Here is a 26,289-nt window from a genome sequence, read left to right on the forward strand (position 1 = left end):
TCAGGTCTGACGGGCTGGAGCCCTAGCATCCACCAACTCTCAAATCGGACTCACCAGCATAGGATCCCACACTGAGGAGAAACCACTGGGAGTAGACCAAAATTGAGGATAAGGAACAGAGACAGAGGAAAGAGACGGCTGAGATAGAAGTGGGAGAGGGAAACTGAGCCACCACATTTTTCTAACCTACATCAAAACAGACGAGGAACTGTGAAGTTAAAAATGCCACTGAACCTATCATCATTTTTAAAAAAGTCAGGAAAACAAGTTTACCTAAAAATTAACAGAAAAGTACCCAAGTCAACTCCATAAGCACTTCTACAAGAAAAAGAAGAAGGAGCAAAATATCATCTCTGGAGATGTGACAACGAAAGGATGCCAAAAAGATATATATTCAAAAACAGAAAAATATAACATGTTATTTCAAAATGAGCTAAAAATATTTTAAATTATGTAAGAAAGAATAACAAATTAAAATTATGAAACTTCAGAAATGAAGTGACAGAATTCAAGAAAGAATCAGAAATAAAATTTTAGAAATGAAAGCTAAACTAGAAGGAATGCAAGAAAAAATAAACCTAACAAATACTGAAAAGTAGGGAAGATTTTAAAATGAAAAAGAAATGTACAAAGAGATCAAAGGGATTTGCAAGTGACAAATACTGAAGATGGGCAGAGAAGAGCCAACATACGGTTAAGAGGGTTTCTTGAAGAACAAAAACCAAAGCAAGAACAGAATTCTAAAAACAATTCATGGAAACTTTCCCAAAGAAGAAAATATCTGAAACCTCATGTTGAAAGAGCATATTGTGTACCTGAGAATACTGAGTCAGATGGATATCAAGATATACTCTAGGAAAATTACTGGACTTGAAAGAAAAAGATCATTTGGGCATCTAAGAAAAACAATACACAAATTATAAGGAAAAAAATTAGATTATCATCAGACTTACAACAAGCTTCATGCCAGAAAGAGATGGAGTAATAACATTTAAGATAAAGAAAATATGAAGGATTCTGTATCCAGTGGTTTTGACAAAAGGTTGCCAACATGCAAAAAAAAAAAAAAATCAGGGAATAATGTTCCCATGAGCCCTTCCTAAAGATACCAGACAATGAACGTGAGATGACCAAAATGACTCGAGACATGCATATAAGTATTAGTCAGTATTAAATATGTAGTTATTGAGGAACTAAGGGAGATTATTATACGTAATGGCCACATGACTATATTAGTTTCCCAAGGCCGTGATAACAAATTACCACAAAGTTGGTGGCTTAAAATAACAGGAATTTATTCTCTCACAGTTCTGGAAGCCAGAAGTGCCAAATGAGTTTCAGTAGACAGAAATCAAAGTGCCAGCAGGCTGCCCTCCCTTGGAAAGCTCTAGGAAAGAATCTATTCCTTGCCTCTTCCAGCTTCTGGTGGCTGCCAGCATTCCTTGGCTTGTGGCTGCATCATTCCAATCTCCACCTCCATCACACTGGCTTTTCCTCTTCTGCGTGTAACCTCCCTTTTATAAGGACATTGTGATGGCATTTAGGGCCCACTCAGATAATCCAAGGTAATCTTCCCATCTCAAGATCCTTCACTTAATCACGTATACAAAGTCTTCACCTTTTAAAGTAACATTCACAGGTTCCAGAGGTTAGGACCCGGATACCTTTTGAGGGGCCATTATTCAGCCTACCACAATCATCTAGTACAACCTTTTTTTTTTTTAAATGGTGGAGGATAGGGACAGCACATGCAAAGAAAGTTTTGGGACTGTTTTCAGTATCATACTTGATGCTGGTATTAGTGTTGTTATTCTGAGACTGCCAGTTGTGTAGTGTGAGATAAAGTAAATGAGTAATTAGGGGATATTCAATTCTGTCATTCCCTATGTACTTGAAAACCAGAAGTCTTGGTGTGAAAGAAAGAACAGATGATAGAAGAAGTTAAGTAAAACCCTTGTAGTCGTGAATTCTGGTTGGAAATATCAGTATGGATTCACCAGTACGTTTAAATCTACCACATTCATTCTCACAGTCCCTCTTTATACATAGTTTTCTCAGCTCTGTCTACTGAAAAAGGTCTAGAAACAACGGTCAACCCAATAAAGCTAGCATCCCAAGTGCCCAGATGGTGGTCTAGAAACACCATTTTGCATTAAAAGATACCATGTCTTTCTGGAGAAATGGCTGATTCAGGTCTGAGGCGGAAAATATCTGAGGAGTAGGAGAGAGGAGAAGGGCAAGAGAGAGCAGCAAGAGAGAGAGAAGGCAAGAAGAGGAGGAAGAGAGAAAATCTCCCAGGCCCAAAAGACACGCCAGGTACCAGAATGTGTGCACGCATAAAGGCAGAGAAAGAAGGAACCACAGGAAGGGGAAGAAGACATTGTTGAGCCCTGGACACGGTCACGCATGACATAGAAAGGCAAGCGCTGGCTGTGTCCAGCCAAATATTTTGTAGGCGGGGGACAGTCTGACCTGCAGACTTTCAACATTCTGGCCTCACTGGGGGAAACCATCACCATCATGTGGGTAAACACCTCAAACCCTCTTGGCCTGCTGCCATTCAACACACCCAGCCAACCTTCGGATGGAGATCTACGCTGCTCCAACCCCAACTCTCTTACTCGCCCGGAGGTAAATGCTGGGTTCGCATCCACAAGTACATCCAGTCACTCATTCAATTACATATCTCATTTTAAATCCATAAAAAGGCATTCTGGCCTAAAATCAGGTTTGTCCATCTGAATATCCCAGGGCTGCTCATAAATGTCCCTACTGTAAGTGTATGTCAGTTCTCCTGGCTGCACACGACAATAATCTGGGAGTTTTTAAAATTACCATGATGGTGGGACCCCAGCCCAGACATGTGAAATAATCCTTAGGGGTAGTGGGCATCTACATTCTGTAAGTTATCCAGGCGATCCTAAGGTACAGCTGGGTTGCAAAGCACTGTCGCCACAGAAAACTAGGTTTCTGCGGCAGCAAGGCTAAGGGTTAACCCTTGAACAGTGGGCAACTAATGCCGCCCCTTAAGGCAAAGCCCCTAGCCTGCTGGACACCCCTGGCGCTGTCAAGCACACGGAGGCCTCTTCCTGCTTGAATTTCTACAAAATCCAAGATTGCAGCGCATTTTTTTTTCTCCTGTGCCTTTCTGCAGAATGTGACCCTATAGGGTTCTACTGCTTTTCGAAACTCTCCTCTTTCGGCTGCAATAGGGAAAAATTGATAACTAAGACTTAAAAGATTTTTTTCACAGCAGCAAAAGGTGTAAATATTTGAGAACAGAGACAAGTAATGAATAAGTTCTGTTTACATGGGTTCCACTTGAGCAACATGTCGATGAACAGCTAAGGGAAGAAAGAGCACAAGGCCGCTCCTCCCACGCCTCCAAGGGAGAGGGCACCTTCCACAGCCCGGAGCATAGTGAGCGCCACGTGCAGTCTTGCTGCATTTGGCTGTTTGCTCTAACTGATCTGTCAACCAGGATGTGGGCATTAAGTAATTGGAATGTGACTTCACTGGGGAAAGGGGCATGGTCTGCAGAAGACATGAGAAGACTACAACTAAAGTACAATTAGAGTGTTGGAGTTGGAAGGGACCACAGAGATCCTCTAAGACACAGGTTCTAAGTCAACCTCCTTATTTTACAGATGAGGGGACTGAAGGACAAAGAGATGAAAGTGACTTGTTCAAGGCTGTTGATCCAATGAGAGTAGGACTGGCCCTGCAACCAGTCAGAACTCTTCCATGCCACATTCTAGTCTCTCAGACCCGGGCCTCCCTGCTGAGCGATGAGTAAACAGACCATCATGAAGAAAAGAGTACACTGCAGTGGGGAGGTGAGAGGAGTGACTGCATCTCCCACATGGCAGATCCAATGCGTCAAGGCTTCTCCTGTAGAAGAGGTGAGTCAGCAGCCTCAAGTGTGTACTTCAGACATATTTTTAATGAAAAACAACTGCAAGCTACTGCTGGAAAGAGGAAATAAGGAATCACTAAAAGGCATCACTGTCATGAGGCACCTGACATTCACAGGACACTGAGAATGTCAGCCTCACCCTGACAAACCAAACCCTTGCTGAATTCCATGAACCCCACACGTGCTTACTGAGCAGCTACTATGGCTAGGCCCTCTGCCAGCACTGCAAAAAAGACAGTTCAACCGCCTGTTATGGGGCCTATGCTAACACAAGTACCCAGTTAATGCTAAGATTACAAACCAAATGATGCTACAGCAATTGAAGGAAGAAGAACCCCGAGAAAGTTGGAAGGCAGGGGCAGAAACTAGTATTTGATGAGCTAAGCCTCATCAAATGAGTATGGCGTTGACATATTCACTGTAGGTGAATCGCACAACTACAAAGCCAGCTTCAGGCCACAGGCTAGCTCACCTTCAGTAGAAGAAAAATGAGACCCACACTATAAAAATCTTTATCATCTTGCCAAGGGAATGGCTAGGAGGGCAAAGTCATTAAACGTCACATTCTCTCCACAAAACAGTTTTGTGAAATACAACCAACACGACTTGGATGACAATTGGGCTGGGCAAGAGAAGCAGAATAACTACATTGGGAAAGAGCCATGCTAGGGATCCCACTCCTAGCAAAGGCCCCCAGGTAAATGTAATGAGTAGAGAAGCAGTGTATACTCAGTGACATCAACTTCCTTCATTCACTTATGCATTCAAGGTCAACGGCACACCTATAATGTGTCAGGCACTATGCTATGTCCTGGAAATTCAGAAGTCAATCAGACGCGGTGCTTGTTTCAGGATCTCAAAAGCCAGAGGGTACCACCTGGGGTTGGGGTTGGGTTGTAGAAGACAGAAGTGATCACAATATAGGCAGTAAGCATTGACAGAAAGCCTAAGGACACGAAGGAAGTTGCTAATATCCCAAACAATCTAATTAGCCTCAGAAACGCATTATGGATTTGTCACCACTGACTGATAGAATCCCTGCCTCAAGTTTTCATATTTCAGCAACTTCCATTCCCAAGAAGAGGTTGGGAGGGAGAAAGGGACCTCCTAATCCTAGCTTGCTGAGACTGCCAATTATCTAGGGTCTATGTTTTCATAACCTTTACCAGCATCCCACTCAGCCCTTTTCTCATTTCACAGAGGGGCTCATATGGACACAGTTTCATTCTCATCATTTTAGACAAACAGACCTTAAAACTGCCAAAAATCGACAGCCTAATAATATGCTTCCTAAACTCTTAGTATAAGGTATCAGGGCTGCTCTAAAAAGGCAGAATTTCACATAGGACGTTAGGACATAGTGTAGCTAAGGGCCCAACCCATGATGAACAGCTTAGGACCAGACACAGAGATGAGGCAAGTTAAACTAGCTTTCAAGCTCAGGCAGTTGACATGTTAGAGTGTCCCTCGAACAGGCGGTGTTTAAAGCTTTGTCACATGAGATGCGATGACTCACTAAGACACAAGCTCCTTGGAAGTAAAGGCTATTTAATTCTGATGCTTTCAATTTCTGATTCTCCTTCCCAAATGCAGCCTGGCCCTAAGAACACAAGACAGATTGCTGTATGGAGTCTTTGTAATTTCTCTTACCTCCATGCCTTCATTTCCACACCCGCCATCGTCGTCCTGGTTCAGGTCCTCACACCTGGACTTCAGCACTAGTCCTCAGCGCTCTTTTCTATTTCTACAACAGCTCTTATCCATTTCCTTTCCTAATACCCGACTCTGTGTGTGTGTGAGTAGACACATACATACATTATTTAAATATATATATTTATATCATCCCCTAGGAACACACATTTTTGTTCCCCACTATTGGCAAGATGAAGTCATGTCTCTCGAGCCTGGTATTTAAAGCCTCCTGGGGTACGGGTCGTCCTACCTCTCTGTCATTTCTTCATTATCTATAGTTTTCTTATCTCCTTCCCCCTTAAAAAAAAATACTAAAAGCCTACATATAAACCCTCCTCTCGCCCACTCACGTCACAAGACCACACTTTTCCTCCATTTCGCTTACCTCACAGCTGCCCATTCCCTTCTTTACTTACACATGTGCTCATTCCAAACTAAAAGATGCCTTATACCTCTTGGCAACTTCCAGAGTGGAAGACGGGCCCTAATTCCAGCGACTACCCTCCCTTGCCTGAAGTACAGGATGAGCTTCCCGAACAGTCTCTCCAGGTCTATTATTGCCCCCCACCCCACTCTCCACAGAATTACTACAGTGATATTTTTAAGTCTCAAGAATCATTTCAAGTCCCTACAAGGTCCATTCCAAAGTCACAGACTAAGCCACTAATAACAGCTGCCTCCAAAATTGTCCTGGGTCCAGGGAGAAATATAAATGGATGAGCTCAGCAGTACCCCCATGACACACTCATGAAGAAAGCTTAGTGGGACACGTCCAGGTGGAAAAAGCAAGGCCTCATTCCAGCACCGAAGTCGAGGTCCAATTTTGTCCCTGAATTGGATATGGAGTGACCTTGGACAAGGCACTTAATACTGAGCCTTTGAAATCACAATGATGAAAGGGAGAAAATAACATCTATCATGCAGCGTAGTTGGAAGAATTAAATGAACATTTATAAAACACCTAGGAGAATACCCAGCACACGTGTGCTCAACACATAATACTATCATTGTATTTATCTTTCCACATATCAGTATCTCCCAGCTACAGTGATCTCCTTCAAGTCACCATCTTGCCTCATCTCTCTCTGAACTTTAACACCAAGCACCGTGCCCTAAACACAGTAGAAGCACACTAAATACTTCCTCTACAATTAGACTATTTTTACACCTGCATTTAAGAATGTATACTCAGGGAACACAAGCCAGACTCAGGGCCATACAGAAAAAAAAAATCTAAGTCTATGGAAGGAAAGTGACTAAGTGATAAGAATTTATGAAGGAGTACATAATGTTTCATAAAGACCACCACTTGGGGAAGATTCCAGGTCTTCTTGGTCCTTCCACCAGAACCACCTTTGCCTGCTCCAGCGCTCCAACCCTGAGATTCTCATATTCTGCGCCTTGATTTGATTTGAATCACCTGGGGAGCTTTTAAAACTCCCAATCTCCGGGGAACTCCCATTTCCAGAAAGACAGAGTAGACATACTTTTCCCTGTTCCTCCTAACAACCAAAAACTCCAGGCATTATCCAGAAAACAAGCATAAGAAGACTCAGAAAGACAGAGAGAAGAAGGCAGACCAGCCAGGAACGACATGGAGCTGTGTTCCCTAAGTTTTCTTTTTGTCTCACAGATCCCAGACTGGTTTCTGGAGAAGCCAGAGACCCAGAAACACCAAGAGACACAGACAAAAAAATGTCCAAGGAAAGCCTGCCTTCTCTAGCCAAAGGACTAAGAAAGAGGCAGCCTCACACTACAGAAAACTTTTCGACAATAACAGCTCTACTCCAGCCAAACATCGCAGAAAAAAGCCATGCCCCCAAACCTCACCCCTATCGGCCAAGTCAGGAAACTAGACTTCTGCTCTCACCTGGTTGTAAAGAGATGTTCCAACCTTACCTTCATCCAGGTGGTGTCACAGAAGGCTGAATGGGAAGCCAGGACACTGGGATGTCCACCCAACCTGGGAGAGAAAAAGGCCTCCTCCCCTCCTTGCTGGGGTGTCAAGAGGAGGCCTAGTGCCAAGCTGGAACTTTCACCATCACCCAGCAATAATAAGTCAGAGCATCAATGGAAGCTACGGAGCAATAGTAATGAGGCACTCCTGCCGCATCCCAGAGGGGTATCAGCTGAGGCCGTAAATAATCTGGACTTCCACCCACCACGCAACAGTAACGAGGCAGCACTCTCCTTCCCCAACCAGCGCACTGGCAGAGGAGTCTTCCTAAAACAGAAAATTTAATTAAGATCCAGTATCTCATAATACCCAAAACTTCCAGGTTTCAATCAAAACCCATTCATCATTCCAGGAACCAGGAAAGTCTCCACATGAATGAGAAAAGACAATCAACCGATGTCAACACCAAGATGACAGATAAATGAGAATCATCCGACAAGGATTTTAAAGCAGCCTTCACAAAAATACTTCAACAAGCAATTACAAATATGCTTGAAACAAATGAAAAAGACACAAAGTCTCAGCAAAGAAATAGAAGATATAAAAATTGTAACATGCAGGCTGCACCCCATACTAACTGAATTAAAATCGCTGAGAGTACCCAGCCATCGGTAATTTTTTTTAACTCCCGAGTGATTCCAATGAGTAGCCAAGTTTGCCAGCCAGTGCTCCAACTCCATTATTCTTACCCGGAAAACACAGCAAAGACAGAGATCCAGGCCCTATGCGACTTCAACAAGCCTGGGTTTCTGTATTTTTATTAGTTTCCAGGTGATTCTGATAGATGACAAAGTTTGAGAAGAGCTGCATTATCCAATCAAAGGAATTTGCCAGTGATTTCCCTCACTTGAGGATGCTGCAAAATTCTTGACCTGAAGGAGGAAAGAGCTGCATTTAAGTGACCTTGAAGCAACAGGTAAAGTTTCAATAGTACTGAAAAAAAAAAGTTTCAATCATACTTTGGACATGGGTGAGCAGGATATAATGTGTTTAACTCAGGCTGCCAAATCTAAGCAGAGAAAATCCACACACATTGAGGACCAGTTTGAAAATGTAGTTACAGTAAAGATTACGTGTGTTTACAGGAAAGAGCATGGGAACGAGATAATATGTTACCTGTCACTTGGCCTATGGGAGACATTAATCTTCCTCTTGGAAGAAAAAGAAAATACTTCGTGTGAGTGCCTCTTCCCATCCAAAGAGACCAAAACAAAAAGGGAAGAGTTTATCCTCAAGATAGAAAAAAAAGACACAACCAAGGGGCTTTTCCACTGTGCAGTGTGGGCTGAAGTTTCCAACCCAAAAGGCGACATCTTCTGGGCTGGAAGTTTTTTAGCATTTCTACTCTCCTGGAGGAACCCTGGGGGCTCTGAGCAGAGAGAACTGGTCCTCAGAAATGGAGCTGGGAAAAGCAAGGAAGAGGTGTGGAAGTTGACAGGAAGAAGAGGTGCACTGAGGGGGAGTGGAATGCCCCACCACCGTTAGACAGGAAGGGCATAGGCGAGAGCCCAAAGAGAACCTTCTCCAGGAAGGAAGGGCCTCCCCAAGCTCCTCTCCTGCCAGGCCTCCCGCTCTCCCACTTACTCACTATCGCCTCATCCCCCTATCTAGAGATCATCAACACGCCCCACCAGAGGGGTCTTCTCAGGTGGCCTGTTGCCCATTGGCCCACCGCAGCAGACCAGGCTCTGGTCACAGGCATAACCTTGAAGGGAGGGGCTAAAACCACCCCCTTTAATGGACCATTTGCCCATTCAATCCAACCAAGGAAGATGTGCCTCAATTTCCTCATCAGCAAAATGGGAACAAAAACACCTACCCTCACAGGGCCACTGTGAAGATTAAATTAGTTAACATGTAAAATGCTGAACACCATGCATAGACCATAAACTGCGGTGGGCACTTGATAAACATTAGCTCCTCGTGTTTTGAAAGACACACAGCACAGTGGTTAAGAGTAGATGTCCCAAGCCAAAATGCCTGGCTTTGACTCAGCGAATCTGCTGCTTACTAAACGTGGACTGTAAGCAAGTTACTATGCCTTGGTTTCCCCATCTGTAAAACTAAGATAGTGAGAGTACCTTAATTCACACGGCTGTTGGGAGGACTAATCACGTAAGAGAAAGAGCCTGGCATAGTGCCTGGAACATAGTAAGTGCTTTTTAAATAATAGAGATTATTCTGTTAGCTTTCTGTGATGTGGATGGCACGAGGCAGGTACGTGGGGAGTCCCCTTGGCCCTTGAGAAGCTTGTAGCCTAGATCAGGGACAAGAAATGCACACCCAGGACGAGCAAGAAGAGCAGCACAGAATATGGGACACATGTTAATTCTGCAAGCGTGCAAACAGCATTTCTCTCTAAGGTGCTCACGCACAGGCTAACGGAGCTCAGAATGTTCTGAATACAGGGTGCACCGGGTGGCAAGTGCCCTCTTCTTGGCCACCCCTACGTTTGGAGTCCCAGGTCTCATTCAACTCTCAAGGTTGATCATTTCAACAGTTCTCCTGGAAAGCACTGGAGCTTCAAGAATAAACGGGGTTAGCCACCGTCCATTCTCATGGATGGACCAGAAGGGTATAAGACTCACAAGTCTCGTTAAAGTGCTACAGAAAATCAACCGGGTCACACGCAGGAGCTAGAGGAGCAGGCGTTCTACAGTGTGTCAACACTTTGGGCTCGGAACTTCCTGGAAGGACCATTTTAAGTAACTTTTAAAGCCAGCTGCTCCAGTGCTTGAAAGGAAACATGATGCTGAATATAAAAATTGAAAAGGGAAACGTAAGCATCGCAAGGTATTAATTAATCCCATGATGCAAGATTTCTGCTGCTTAGATTACCTCTGCTTAAAGAAATATTTATCCAAGAAATTCAGAGAACGACAGGGAAGACAGACAACATACAGTACTTAACAAGATTCTGTGATTTTTAATCCTAATGAGGATTAAAGGGCTGGAACAAATGTGATGGGGGCAGGCACCAGAAGCTAGTTAACCCCTTTTTATTCCTTCCCAACAAGGCTGACAGCTATTTTAAGCCCACAAAGTAGTCACGCTGTCTGATTTGCAACTTTGGGAATCAGACAGCTAGATTTTTTTAAGCAGGCATGTAAAATGAAGATAATACACTACTAGGCCTCTGATTTATAAAAGAACAGAGCGTACGACAATTCCAGAGATTAAAACCATGCACAGATGAAACAAATTGCAATTTGTAAGACTAAATAACAACAAGAATAAAAATAGCAATGGACTCTGTGCCAGGCACTGTGCTCAGCAGTTGCAAATATCACTCGTTTACTCCTCTCATTAACCCTAAGAGGTATGTGATACTGGTTTCCTCCTTTTACAGATGAGGATACTAAACGAGGGATGTTAAGTAACTGGCACAAGGTCACACAGCAAGTGCGAGACAGAGCCAGGATTCGAACCCAAACACAGTTGGCCTCCTGAATCCTTGCTGTTACGCTGCCAACCAAATTCATGTCCTAAAAACTATAAAATAGCAAATTAAAGGAAATAAAACAATGAATGGGGGGAAGGCATCAATTCATTAATCAGAACACAACTGACTGAAAATGTTTTCCACTAATGACCAATTACCTACTCCTGAAATTGGCCATAGTTTCTATAATCAAAGATTCCAACTCTATTGCACGTCCATCACTGAAACCCCATTTAATTCAGGGAAAGTGCTTGCTCAACACTTCCTTTGGAAGGAAGTGGCTCTCTCTGAGGTAGGGGTGGGGATACCTCCTGGGATACCTGGAGAGTCCCTCAAGTCACCGGGGACTGAGAGTTGCAGGCCTAAGCATGAGAAAGGGTCGGGAGGAGACTGGAGCCAAATGAGGCATCCCCCCTCTTAGGTGACATAGAGGGCCCTGGCAGTCCGTGTAGGGAGCACCTTAGAAATTACGTTCATTCATTCAAAATACATTTTCCATATGCACTCAGCACTACAGAAGACACAGGGGCAAAGGGACAGGGACCCTGACAGGGACAGTGGGGGGTGAAAATCAGACAGGAGCAAGCAGCTTTAATCCATAGCAGGGTCTGGTCAGTCCCTTTGATGGAGGAGGGACTGGTAGCACCCACTTCACTGCGTGACATGAGGACTGGGTCTGAGAGACGGGTGGGAAATCACAGGATGGGTTTAGGGAATGGTGAATACTCCGGCTGGGTTGAAGCATAGGGCAATGAAAGGGAATTATTCAAAAAACAGAGAGCCCTGAACATCATGCTAAGAATTTTGAATCTAATATAGTAGGCTTAGCTTTTGAATTGGAGGATAACGTAATTACATTTCAGGAAAATTAACAGAGCAAAAGTTTATAGGATACTGAAACAGTATGGTGAGAGGTGGTGAGCATCTAAACTAGCCAGAGGTGGGAAGAGATGGGACAGGCAGGATGCATGGATGGATGTCACTGAGAAAATTCCACTGACTTGAATGTGGGGGTATGGGAGAGCAGAGCCCGGCCACCATAGGTACTCAGTTAACAGCTAATGAGTCTGCTGTTGTATGACCAGATTCAAGCACTGCTCCAAAATGTTAGGCCTGGGTGCCTGAGAGGATGGTGGGGTTGTTAAAAGAAGTATGAAGTCAGCAGAGAGATTTGATTTCAAGCTTGTTGAGAGATCGAGTCAGCAACGAGTTCATTGGGGTAGAGAGAGCCAGAAGGAAGCTGGAAATGAAGAAGCGGAGTCTGGACTGGAGCCAGAGACCCAGGAGCCAACCTGCATAACAGAAGAGGTGGGAGGGGAGCACTGGAGCACTCCCGTGAGAGGTCAAAGGGAGGGGAAAGAACACTCAGCATAGGAGGAGGAGGTGCCGCCAGAGGGGCTGGCCACGGCCAAGGGAGAGCCCCCACAGAGAGCCGAACGAGGCCTTCCAAGAGGACAAGGACAGGAGGCTCAGGAAGAAAAATGAAAAAAGATGAGGAGAAGGGTAACAGAACGACTTCTAGATGGTAGCCAGGACAGAAGTCAGAAGGACACGGCCAGGGACTGAATGAGCACTGAGCAACTGCGGAGAACAGACCACGGTGACAGGAAGAGGACAACATGTGAAAGAAAAAGGTGGAGAGAAGAGTTTTCACGTAGGGAAGGCCAAGGCATATTCCCGGGAAGAGAGGAGTGAGCTGGTGGGGAGGAGGATGGAACAATGCAAAGGTGGGGGTGGGGAGCAATGGGGGTAGTGAATCAAGACTCAGGAGAGGCCAGCTAGCAGGGGATGGAGGGCAGATGGGTCTTAAAAAGAGAGAGAGAAAAAGAAAAAAAGTTAATTGGACTTCATCATACTTAAAAACTTTTGCGTTTCAAAGGACAATATCAAGAAAGTGAAAAGACCACCCACAGAATAGGTGAAAATATTTGCAAATCTACAAAAGGGACTTGAATGCAGAATATATAAAGAGCTCTTACAACTCAATGATAATTAAAAAAAGACAATCCAATTTAAAAAGGGGCAAAGGATCTGAACAGACGTTTCTCCAAAGAAGATAGACAAATGGCCAATAAACACATGAAAAGATGTTCTATTATGATTATTCGCCAGGGAAATGCAAATCAAAACCACAGTGAAATATGACTTCACACCCACTGGGATGCCTACAATCGACAGGCCAGATAACAAGTGTCCATGAGGACGGGGAGAAATCAGAATCCTGATACATCGCTAGTGGACAAGTGAAATGGTGCAGCCACACTGGAAAACAATCTGGCAGTTCCACAATGGTTAAATATAGTTACCATAGGATCCAGCAATATCACTGCTGACTACCTACCCATAACAAATCTAAGCATTTATCACACAAAAAACTTGTACACGAAGGTTTATAGGCAGCATTATTCACAATAGCTAAAAAACAGAAAGAACCTTAATGTTCATCGACTGATGAATGGATAAACAAAATGTGTTATATCAATACAACGGAACACGACCACAAAAAGGGATGAAGTCCTGCTACATGCTACAACACGGCTGAACCTTTAAAACGTTATGCTAAGTGAAAGAAGCTAGTCACAAAAAACTCACACACTACATGATTCCATTTATATGAAATGTCCAGAACAAGCAAATCTAGAGACCCAAAGTAGATTTGCGTTTGCTTAGGGCTGGGATGATGGGGAGATAAAGGGGTGATAGCTAAAGGGTATAGGGTTTCTTTTTGAGGTGATGAAAATGTTCCAAAATTGACTGTGGTGATGGTTGCACATGTATATGAATGTACTAAAAAGTACTTAATTGTACATTTTAAATTAGTGAACTGTATGGTACGTGAATTATATCTCAATAGTTATTAGGAAGAAGGCAGGGGAGGGAGGAAGGAAGAAAGTCCTTTTTCCAAAAATAGGAAGGAAGAAGAAAAGTAGCAGAGACCAAGTTTGCAGTGTAGGGCAGGAAAGTGGAAGGGACAGACAGGGTCATGGGCATGGCCCATGCTGTTCAGGGGGCAGGATGAGGACAACAAAAAGGTCACGGGGGTGCTAAGGGCAGCCTCAAGGCAATGTAAGTATGAGGAGGCAGGTGAAATAGAGAAAGCATTCTGAGACTTTGACTTCTTAGAAGTAGCAGCATTATGAGTAAGCAATAATAAACAATAAGTCTGATTAGGGTCTTGGACATAGATGACAGGCAAAGGTCAGTATTACACGTGACTGTGTGATTTTGACCATTAAATCAAGTGCGACCTTTCGGGTAAAGGAGATGTGACTGAAAGCCATAAAACCATGAAATGTACCACTAAGGGAGAAATAGACTTGCCCATCAAATCCCAAAACATCGGCTGTTGAGGAACGCCTTGGGACACCCATTTCAGACAGCACTATAGCTTTGAGACTCACTGTCCTCCCAAAGTGATCTGGGCAGAAGAGAACAATGGATTTAAAAGCATCTGGACAAATACATAATAAGGAGAAATAGACCTCCACGTCAAGGATAACATCAGCGAATACGCCAGATCCTCTATCTGAGGCCCTGCTGGTCCAGAATCCTGGAAAACAGGACCCTTGGTCTGGGGTGGGGTGAGGAGTGCATACACCCAGGATATAGTGGAGTCGGTTCTGAGAGCTCTTTACCACGGACTAGAAGCTTAGGCTTGAGTGAGAGTACCGCATTTACGGTGAGCCGATGTAGGTAACGTCCTAATCTGGAAGCCCTCAAGACAGTATATTCAAGAGACATCCACAGGCAGCCTGCCATGTGGGGTTATTAGAATCTCTAAAATCCACATCATGGAAACCATCAACCAGGGAAGTCATTTAGCAAAGAGGGAAATATGGCCAGAGAAGTCAGGTCAGATTTGACCAAGAACTCCCAAACCACGAATTCACTCAGCAATATGACAATATATTTACTGCTTTCAGATTTCTACAATTGGTCATTTCTTCCACTTGACAAATAATCGGTCACTGCTGACTATACATGTACCTGATGTTCACGGGGGGCGGGTTATACAAAGAAGCATAAGACAAAGTCCTCAAGAAACACTTAATATCGTCAGAGAAGGATATACAGAGGGGAAAGAACACACAATTTTGTGTTAGACTGGGATCCAAAGACGGCTTTGGCAATCTGTCTCATCCCATGTGCACTGTTGCAACGTGACCTTGACAGTCCCCATCAAGAAGTGAAATCTACTTCTCCTCCTTTAGAATCTGAGCTGGCCTATGGCCCGCTTTGGCCAACAGAATGCGGCAGAAGCGACCCTGTGTAACTCTGGAGGCCAGGCCTTAAGAGCTTCTGCCTTCACTGCTTGGAATGCTCCCTCTTGAAAGCCAGCTGCCAAATAAAATGGCCAACATGCTATGAGGAAATCCAAGCTACCCAGTGGAGAGAATCGCCACATGGAGGACCACCAAGGCACCAGCCATGTGAGTGAAGCTTTCTAGGACCTTCCAGCCCAGTCCAGCCACAGCTGAATGAAGCCGAGTGATCCAGTCAACACCACATGCAACAGAAGAACAACCCAGCCAAGCCCTGCCTGAATTCCTGATCCATGAATCATGAGCAAATTAAACAGATGTTGTTTTAAGTCACTGAGTTTGGAGGTAGTTTATGAAGCAGCAATAGGGAACTGAAACCAAACTGAGGCAAGAAACTTGGGAGGAGTCCTGAGTCTGCTCTTATCTAGCTGTGTGACCTTGGGTCAATGACTTCCCCTCTGGACCTCAATTTCCTCATCTGTAAAATCAAGTGAGCTACGGTGCTTTCCAGTTCTGACAGTCTGTACCACACGCGCAGGTATCAGCGAATGGGCCAGGCAGTGAGTGCTATGAATACAGAGGAAGTAACCACTTCAGGATCAGGGAAAAGAACCATGCACCAGGATTAAATGGGGCTGCACCTGGAACAATACATGGCTCATAATAAGTGTTCACTAAATATCAGCTACAGTCGTTATCTTCTCATCTTATCACTTCTGAGACTCTGGACAAGTTAATCTCTCTGCTCCCCAATTTTGTCATCTGAAAAATGGAGACAACGCTAATGTTCCTGCTTCCATACAAGGAAAATCCTTCATATGTGCAAGTCCCATGCAAATCAAAAATCACCTACAGGGGCCGGCCCGGTGGTGCAGCAGTTAAGTGCACACGTTCCGCTTTGCCAGGTGCGGACATGGCACTGCTTGGCAAGCCACGCTGTGGCAGGTGTCCCATATACAAAGTAGAGGAAGATGGGCATGGATATTAGCTCAGGGCCAGTCTTCCTCAGAAAAAAGAGGAGGATTGGCAGCAGTTAGCTCAGGGCTAATCTTCCTCAAAAAAAGAAAATCACCTACAAATAGAAGGCATCATCACCATGTTATTAATATTCTTACTGTCCTGTGCATCATCATTGGAAGTCTCCTTCTCATCCAGGAGTAGAGACAGTCAGTTGATGGCACCAGCCAGCAGGAAGGCATTCTGGCAGAGGGAGAGGCAGGTACACAGAGCCACACAAGCTTTCAAGCCAAGTGAGATTTTACCACCCATCTAACAGCAACCATCAGTGAGCCGATCCCCTTGCTGAACTTGGACAGTGGGTATCTCTTAGGAGCAGCTCCCAGCCCAAGGGGATATCTGGAAACAGCCCAGCATTAAAAGTTTGAATAACTTCCTGCATCAGAGTCCAACAGGCCAGCAACCTGAGGGTGCCCCACTGGTGAGCCAAGAATCAGACCACTGCCCAACACAGAGTGAACACTCCATAAAAATTATTAAATGAGCACTGGATTTGGGAGCCTGAAGTCAAAGCTCCCAGCTTTAACCCTGGCTTTGCTATACACAGCTGTGTGCACTAAAGCAAGCAGCAACTTCCCTGAGCCTATATCCTCGTTTAAAAGACATAAGGAGACCCACCTCCGGGGAAGCAGTGAGAAGTACATGAAATATGGCAGGTGAAAAACACCTAGGATGCTGCTTGATAATTAAACGCACAGAACCTCTGACACCCAGATGCCCTTCAACCAAACCTATACCCTTTCAATCTCTGCAGAACCCTGAAAATGAGCAGCATCCATGCAAAGAGTCATTCCATACAGTGTTGATTCTGAAAAACCGCCAGCCCTTGCGAGAGAAGGACCTGGGCTCATTTTCCAAGGCTATCTGACAAGGCAGCAATAATACATTTCTATTTTACAGCCTCTGCTTTTCCAAAACACTGGCCAAGTGTGGAGTGGATTTAACCCTGAAATCCCAGTGACGGCAGTTCCATGGGCGCTGCTCTAGAGGGATGTGGAAACCAGTCCGAGGAGTGCTCGCCGGGTACACATGGGACAGAAGAGCTTCTGCTTCCCTCTGCTCAGATCCTGGCTGACGTGGTTTGAATGTGCTGGTGTCCAGCATCAATTACAAAGAGCTGGGCGTCAGGAATCAGTCCTCAAAGTCAGCCCTGTCCTTTCCTCTCTACCTCGCCACTCTCAAAGCAGAACTCTGGGTCCCCTGTGTTTCAGATCTGCACTGGGAATGCTGCCTAGACCAACCGTGGCTCCCCTCCTCTTACCCAGCACCACTGTCTGTGAATTCAGGGAAGCTACTATAGGAACTCTATCCCGCAGCCCCCAGACATTCGCTTAAGCAAAGAAACTGCATGTTGGGAAAGGGAGGGTAAGCTCCAGCAAGTCGGAAGCAAGCCTCAGTACCAGCATTTCTCCGTCTGACGATCACCTGCATTAAGTCACCTGGAAGGTTCGTGAAAGGTATACAGCCCCCGACTCCCCCAAGATGTATCAAGTTAGAATTGTGGGTGGCAAGAATCAGACTTCATGCCCTTACCTGGTGAGTCTTGTGCATGCCAGGGTTTGAGACAAGGTTGGGACCAAATGCAGACTGTGAGAAAAGACTAAAAAGGCTTAAAAGCACTTTAATTCTGATCTCTCTTCTTACCCTCATTCTTGCAAAGCAGAGCACTGGTGAGCCAAACAAGACAAAAGCCAATTTCCCAGTTTAAGTATGCCCATGAAAATTAAATCATGACTGTGATAAAAACTCATACTTTAAAAAACCTGCTCACCAAAGCAACAGGCCCGGACAAAATTTAACCCAAACATCCCATCTCAGACCATCCAGATCTACTCTGAGAGAAGCAAGATAAGATCTTGGCTACAGCACCACTGGTCCCAGCCATACCCAGTAATTCAGCTCTGCATTCCACTGCAGGATTTGATGTCTAGGGGGACAAGGGGTGTCCTTCTAGCTCTAGCAAACATGGGTGGGGGAAGGCTATTCAGGAAAAAAAAATGGTAAGACTCACCAACTCACACATCTCCATGAGAAGGAAAAGATCTTAAGATAGCTAACCTCATTAGGCACACATCAGACACTCAAAAGATATGTCACAAATGGAAGGGAATAGCCACCTGATGGAATAATCCCTGCATGAGATGCTAACTGCCTGCATCTATACAGTCACGAAGGAGAAAAAGGGAACGAAGTGTAAAATCGTCTCCATACCGAAAAAACTTCCGTTCCAAAACCAGCAAGACACAATCGACTTGGAAGGGAAATATTTTCCATCACTTATCAGTGACAGGCACACTGAAGGTGCTCAGCGTCCCCCCCGTCTTTATGGCACCGGGGGAGAGGGGTGGTGTCAAGTGGCATGAAGGAAGAGCCCAAGCACTTTTCCCAGGGAATGGGCAGCATGAACCCCAGCTGTAATTTCAGAAACCATAAGTTCTCACTCTGGGAAGCGCATCACACGGGGCCAGCCTTATTCACACCTGATGGTCCAGCACTGAGGCTCCCGCCCCGCCCCCTCCCACAAGACCCGGAGCTCTGGTCTCAGCGCTGAAAATTCCAGTCATCCCTGCTAAATTCTCCAGCACCGGTTCCCTAACAACACTGCGCCACAAAACTAGCAAATGGGCAGCTTTCACTCCCCACCACCTTTCAACGACCGGCACTTGCAAGAGTCGTGGCCAATCAGGCATTTGGGAAGCGACTCTGACACCTAGACCTGATTACCTGGAATCGAAAAACACACCCCTGTATTATTTTCCTCAATCAGGAAGTGGGAATTTCCCCTTTTAAAAGACCTTCCTGAAAGCACCTCTCCCATGGGATCCCAGCAGGTAAATAACACCAGGGCTTCCCTAAACCTATTCTAAAGAACCACATCCAGGCTGTGCTCACTCACCAGCTTCTCCTCCTCAGAAAGAGGGACCCGGGAAGTAACTCCATCAGTCTCAGGCGGGCAAGGATGGGGGAGTCTGCAGGTGGGTGGAGGGGGGTAAAGCAATGCCGCTCAAACTTTGCAGGTGCTCTTTGGCAGTTCTGGGCAGGAGCCCGCGGAATTCTATACTGAGAAGGGCAAGTCACCCTCCCTGACAGAAAAGCCCCCAAATCAGCCTAACCCATCAGCTCTGCGTCCAGGATGGCTGTGCATCGCATCCACTCAGACGTGCCCCCTCCCACGCAGGACCTCACCGTGGCCCCCTCACCTTGGCCTCGAAGCAGATGCCGTGCTGGAAGGCGTCCTCGTTGTGCAAGGGGATCCGCAGGTCGTGCCCATCATCCACAAGGTTGTACTTGGTTTTGCTGGGCATGGTGACCCGCGGTGCACCCGTTCCTCCGGAGGCGGCGGCGGCAGGAAGGGGCTGGCGAGACCCCGGGGAGGGGAGGCGGGAGGCGGGCGCGACGGCGCGTGGAGGAAGCACGGGCTGAGTGAGGGGCGCCGGGCTGGGGACGCCCTGGCCGCACCGGGGCCGCGGGAGCCGGGACACGAAGCGGCGCCGAGGGCCGGGCGGCGCGGATGCGGGCGACGCGAGCGGCGCTGTGGCCGCGCAATTCCTGCCGGCGAGGAGGGCGGCGGGGGAGGCGCGGCGGGAGTGGGCGGCGCGGCGCCCGGCCGGGGGAGGGGACGGAGGGCGCGCGGCCCCGAGGGGGACTGGGCGCGGCGCCGGCCCCGGAGCAGCGGCGACGACGGCCCGGGACGAGGAAGAAAAGCCGGCGGCGGCGGCGGCGGCGGTGGCGCGGCTTGCCTGTCACGGAGACGCCGGATCGGCCGCGGGCGAGCGGCTCCTCCTGCGGGGCGGGCCCGGGCCGGCTCCTCCCGCGGGGCGCCGAGGCCCCGCCCGCCGCCGGGCCGCCCCCGCGCTGCCCGCCGAGCAGGTGAAAGTCCCCGCGAGCGCCGCGCCCGGCCGTGCCCGCGCCGCCTGCAGCCCGGCCCGGGGAACTTCGGCCTGGCGCCCGGAGGCCGGGCTCGGACGCAGCCGGGCTCAGTCCTGTTTTTGTTCGTTGCAGTCAAATTGTGAGCCGGGCTGCTAAGAGTTAGCAGCCGCAGCGCCTGGGCGTTTTTGTTTTTGTTTTTGGCGGTGGCGAGGGGCGGTGTGGATTGTTTTGGTTTTTATGTTTTAGCAGGAAGGCCCAAGTCCGGGCCCAAATATATCCAGATCATGAATTCTGAGTCTCATTTTTCTGCAGAATCAAGACTGCACCCAAATGGGGGACTATCGCAGGCGCATTTTGTTCCTTTGAGCATTTTGTGACTTGTGTAATAGCGGGTGGAGGGGATGCCTTTTGGGATGGTTTTAATATTTAAAAGCCTTCAGCCTTGTGGAAGTGGGGTAGGCAAAAAAGGATACCTAGGGACAAGAGAATCCAGAACCTTTTTATTCTGCTCCAACAACCTTCTGTACTGGGTATGGATACATGAGGTTCCAAGTTAATTCTGGCTGTTATAGTATTCTTTCTATCTTAGTAAGTGCTTGAGTTCAAGATGCCTGTTATTAAGAGACACATTCGCTTTTCTCCTTTACATCAAGAGTTTTTGAGAAAAGTTGCCTAATTATTTCAAACTTAAAAGAGATGGTATTAACTAAAGAGGGTTATAAACTATACGTTCAGTTTCTTAACTGTGAAAAATGTGCAAATGAAGGGGCGGTAGGAGGAGTTAGTGACCAAATATTCAGTATCTGTCAAAACCCCATAGAGAGAGGTACATGACGGCTATGATTTCCTTAATATTACCCCAAAGTCACCAAAAGCAACCAAACAGGCCGGTGCCAAAGCCAGTCCACCCTGATGTCACTGAACAAATGGTCAGCTCCTGTTGAATTCACCTTAAACCCGCTTTTAATGCCTTGTGGGCACATCCACCCAAGGTTTGCAACTTGCAAACCAAACATTGATTGCTTGTTGTATAGGCAAGGCTTGGGGTCACCAGGAAGCATCACCATGAAATTGTTTGCAAAAGGCATGTCTTCCTACATCATTTCTGTGATAAATTGATAGTATAAGAGAATGCTTTATTGCCATGATTGTGCTTCTCTTTTTGTCCCATAGTGCTAAAGTACAATTGTCCTTTCCTATGTATTGCCTACTCCCTATCTGCTGAAATTATGGGCCAAGATGCAGCATCTTCTGGGATTTGTCCTTAAATAAAAGCAAGCTGATGACTGGAACAAAGTAATCACATACATTATGCTGTACGGACTTTATTATATTCATAAATATTAGTAAGAGCCAAAAATAATTTGCACTGAGAAAAGGCACCGATAACCTTTTTATAGATACAGGACATGAAAGTCTAATCAGGCATGTTTGACTCTTTGAATGTCATGGGGGCTTTAGTATGCATCGTAATGGGCTCTCTGAGACCTGGCACAGGAAGTCAACTTAAAGGCAAGACCTTAAGTAACTACTTCATTTCCATTTCATATCCTCGCCTGAATTTAAAAAGCCCTCTGACTCCAGCCAGCCTTTTTTCTAGATTAACTTGGGTCCCACTGGACTGCTGAATTTACCAGAATTTCATATCTAACTCTGTAACACATTGTTTGCAGATCAGACACAAAATGCTGATGCCCCAAAGGTATTTCAGTGTCTGGTACAGAGATTACTATATAGTAGAAATCCAATAATTATTTATGGAATTGGGTAATAATAAATAGCTAATAGTCATTGAGCTTTCTCCATGTGTCAGGCCTTGCTCTTAGAGCCTTAGCTCAATCTTATTTAATATTCACAACAACCCTAAGGTTAGCCCCATTTTATGAAGAAACTGAGGCCCAGAGGGGTTCCATAACTTGCCCAAGGTCACACACTTAGAAAGGAAAGGAGCCAGAATTTGGATCCAATGCTATGTCAAGAGGTCTTTCCATCATGGCCTGGATTGCCATAAAAGGCTTCTCATTGCAAATGAGATGCATATCAACTTCAGGGGCGATGGTTGATTTAGGTGTGTATTGTTGCTAAACTGTATTCATTGCATTTTAGTTAGATGAAATGTTCCGAAAAGGAGAGGCCTGTTCTCTGCTTTGGCCTCCATCTAGTGTAACGTCAGAGGCACTCAGACATAAAAACACCTTTTTTTCAGAAACAATGGGCAACTAAAGTTATTTCCTTCTATTAAGCAGTGATTTCAATCTTATTTTTGTACCTTTAAATATAATTGAATTTCACCCGCAGCATTTCCAAATCATCTATTTTTTTTGGAAAATGAAGTTTTATTTCTTAAAGTGAATGACAGGTACATGCATCATTTTCCAAATCTTTCTGTATTTTAAATATTGCATAATGCAATTTTAATCTGAAGTACATTTCATTAACATATAAATTGCTAAAGCAGACAATACTTCCTGTGTTAAATTTCATTAAAACTTTGCTTAAAAATGAATTGAGGGGGCCGGCCCCATAGCCAAGTGGTTAAATTCGCTTGCTCAGCTTCAGCGGCCCAGGGTTTCACCTGTTCGGATCCTGGGCGCAGACATGACACGGCTCATCAGGCCCTGCTGAGCATCCCACATGCCACAACTAGAAGGACCTACAACTGGAATATACAACTATGTACTGGGGGGCTTTGGGGAGAAGAAGGAAAAAAAAAGATTGACAACAGATGTTAGCTCAGGTGCCAATCTTCAAAAAGAAAGGAAGTGAAAAGAATCCTAAATCACAGAACTTTAGAACTGAAGTTACTCAAAGATCCTCTAATCCAGCTCCTTCATTATAAAGACAAAGAAATAGAAACCTGGAGAGATTGATTAATTTGCCTAGTCATCACTATAGAGTAGAGCTCCTAACTCAGTAATCTTTTCATCACACAGCGATGGTTTATAAATAAGTTGACAGCAAACTGTATATGTAGCACATATTTGTAACTGAGGAAATTAATTGGCTTTTGGTCGTAAAATGCCTGCTGTGCTATGCTAAGCGCTTCCTGCGCATCGTCTCACTTGACTGTATGAGGTCGGTACTGTCAGTATTCCCACTTTACAGCTGAGGAGACTGAGGCTGAGAGAGGGAAGTAACTTGGGTAGCTCAACGCAATCAATCCTAGGAATCCTTGCTTGAGTATAACCAACAAAGAACGAGGACTTTGTCAGCTTTCTCAATACTGCTCAGATACACACATGGATAGAACTCACAACATCTTTGTGTAAATAATATTAAATATTAACAACATAATGATTTCCTCCCATGGCACCATTTTTACCTGACAGTGTCTCCCTGAGGCATACAGAGTTAGAAATTAGCCCATTTTACAAGGTGGTGATAAAGATATTAAGTGATTTCTTTGCAGAAAACAAAAAAGAAAAATAGCATCCTTTATCACTAATGGTCTCTACTCCAAGTTTGGCTTATTATGATCTTTTATCACATAAGTAATAAAGCAATAATTTGAGATGTTTGCCCCATAAGAAAGCTTATTCTAAAAGGTATTGCATATTCTGATGCTGGCCTGCATATTTTTTTCCCTTAATTGTAACTGACTCCCCCCGCTTACGCCCTATACTAAAGGCAAGCCACAATTCCTATTGAGGCGTTTATTTCTGTTTTAAAGGTAAGCTTCTCTGTCTACAAAATTATGCATATTATGTTTTTATAAATTGAGTGTTCTTTCAAATTGACTGCCAAATGGGAATGCCTTTTGGGTTCCAATCTTTCCTCAACAGCTTGTGAGTGCAGACAAAATTAGAGAAGGAAGGAAGCCAGTTGAGTGGGAAGCAGTCGCTGGGGCTCCTTTTGTACCTTTCCCCAACATCCCTGGACCAGAAAGGCAAACAAACAAACAGTATTGCAGGTTATGGCCATTTTCAGAGGGTCTGCAGGCTACCTAACAGCCTTCTTTCTCCTGAAAAACTTGTGAGGAATTAGGAGATGTAGAGAAAGGAGCAAGGTCTGAAGAATTTTGTGTTGGAGAAAGAAGACTGGGTTTCTGACAGGGTTCGAGCTCCATTTCTCAAGGAGATTCTTCTAATAATCTCTCCTGGATAGTGTAAACATCCCCTGCCTTTCTAATTCAGAAGATTATTTTTCAAGTTAAAGTTAATAGTTGTGTTCCTTGGCCCTGCTTAATATTTCAGGCAAGAAATATTTATTGATTCGACACTTTTGGTCAAAAAGCCTTTTGGTCAAAGACAATAAGATCATATTTAACGCATATTCTTGCTGTAATTCCCAGAGGCAGCAGGGCAAATAACAGAGGTATACACCCTTAATGAGATGAACACCTTTAAGCGCAGGAGGTAATCTAGGTATGATCTACGTATAAAAATCAAAGGCACCATTTGTAAGTGTCATGGGAGGTAAGGGAAAGAGAAAGATCGTAGGGACTGGCATAGTCCCGAAAGACTTCAAGAAGGAGGTGAGGCTTGAGTTGGGCTTGAGAAAGAGGATTTTACTAACACAGCAGGAGGAAGGCAGAAGACGTGGAGAATCTGCACAGTGCCTTCAGGGGACCGTGAGGAGGTAGGCTTATAGGCTAGAGCGTTCCTACTGGAGCGCAGTTGGTGATGAGCCTGGCAGCGAGTCTGGAGGCAGCAAGGGGATGCCTTCAACACCAGGCTGGGATGACTGCACTCCATGGGAAATGTTTGAACTGGGATGTGACCCAGGGTGCTAATTCAGAAAGATTACTCCCCTACCACCCCTCCCCCCAAAATAGAATAGAAAACAACATATGTTCCCTGACCCTTTTATTTAAGCTACAATTGAAAAATGTCTGGCGCTAAAGCAGACAATTGGATTTTCCATGTTCTAAGAGTATATAGTCTTTGCACTGTTCTCCTGTACCCGCAGATAGAGAGTGAAGAAAACAGATAAAGCTGCAACCAATTATGCCTCAGGATCATAGGTCCCAAAGTACCTCCACTTTGCTCACTTCCACATGCTTTTTAATTCTTGCTTCCAGCCCACTTTTTGGGGCCTTTTTACTAGGGGACAATTTGACTATTAGTTATGTGGTCCTTTGTTTGGTTTTGTTTGGTTCATTTGTTTGTTTGTTCATTTGTTTGAGTGCTCCATAACGGCAAAGAAGTTTAGCAGCTCTGCCAAAAATTGATTTTAAGGCCCTCACTTTTACCCCTGCAACCTTAGATCTCTAGTCCTAAAACTGGGACTATTTTCATTAGTTATCTATTTAAATCCCAAAGTAAGCCCAGCTATTAAAGTTTAAGCTTGTCTGCTCAACTAAATCTATCCTGTCATTGTAATTGATTTTGGTTCCTCTTTATAAAATGCGCATTCTTAAGATAAGATGACACGAGGGTTGTGAAAAGACTATGGAAACACTTGGAAATGCAATATAAGTAAATATTTTCAGATCTCTCTTTGGAGGTGTAAAGCTTTTAAGCAGCTTTGTTGCTGCTTAAAAAATAAGGCATCATCCAGACCCCCCACCAGTGTGTTTTCAAAAAAACCCCAAAAAACAAGGAAGAAGGGAAAATATAGATGTACAGTGCATCCAGGTGTGTTTGGGCATTTAATTTTCCCTGCCGGGTCCTGGATTGCCCACTTTGGGCTTTCTGTGTTCAGCAAGCTCAGTTTCAGTTACCCCAGACTTTGATTAGCATAACAGGTTCTTCTCACAGTACTGTAATGTTGTCTCTTGAACTACACACAAAGGGAGTGGCACAATATGCTTTTTAAAAATTACAAGCATTTCAGGATAACTAGCAAATTAAGTGTCGAGCGTTATCCAGATCCAGCTTTAGCAGTTTTCCATCATTAGTAACTGCCTCATTCCCTTAAAAGGTCTTGTAATCTCTTTTATAAATCCCTTGACATCACCAGCTGGCCCCTCTCCACACCACTCAGAGCATTTTTCCTGAAACAGTGCTGGAGGGGGCCTCAGAATTTTCCACCTCTCTGAGCAGCCGGCTGTGCCATTCACTGGCCAAGGGAGGCCTCTGTAATTTGAACTCCATATACATGATAACACTTTAACTGCAGCCAAGTTTAATTCAGAACAAATGTTCCTCAAGTTCGTACCTTTTTGGAAAAGCAGCCCAGTCTACCAGCTAGA

The 26,289-nt window shown here is 45.1% G+C and overlaps 1 protein-coding gene across 8 annotated transcripts in view; it reads right to left on the bottom strand.

The window, feature by feature from the left end:
• Window positions 1–20,324, bottom strand: part of LOC106823687 (carboxyl-terminal PDZ ligand of neuronal nitric oxide synthase protein) — a 286,226-nt gene extending 265,902 nt beyond the window's left edge. For 3 of the 8 annotated variants that reach the window (XM_070497043.1, XM_070497044.1, XM_070497042.1), the window contains exons 1-2: window positions 19,487–20,324; window positions 19,183–19,255 (exon numbers count right to left, since the gene is read on the bottom strand). In XM_070497043.1, coding sequence (XP_070353144.1) covers window positions 19,183–19,255; window positions 19,487–19,560 — 147 coding nt within the window. In that variant the 5' untranslated portion in view covers window positions 19,561–20,324. The remainder of the gene's footprint in view (window positions 1–19,182; window positions 19,256–19,486) is intronic. The other 5 variants (XM_044757783.2, XM_044757798.2, XM_070497047.1 and 2 more) reach the window with 2 other exon arrangements.
• Window positions 20,325–26,289: the final 5,965 nt, after the last annotated feature.

The sequence above is a fragment of the Equus asinus genome, chromosome 25, assembly GCF_041296235.1.
Source record: "Equus asinus isolate D_3611 breed Donkey chromosome 25, EquAss-T2T_v2, whole genome shotgun sequence".
Lineage (NCBI taxonomy): Eukaryota > Metazoa > Chordata > Mammalia > Perissodactyla > Equidae > Equus > Equus asinus.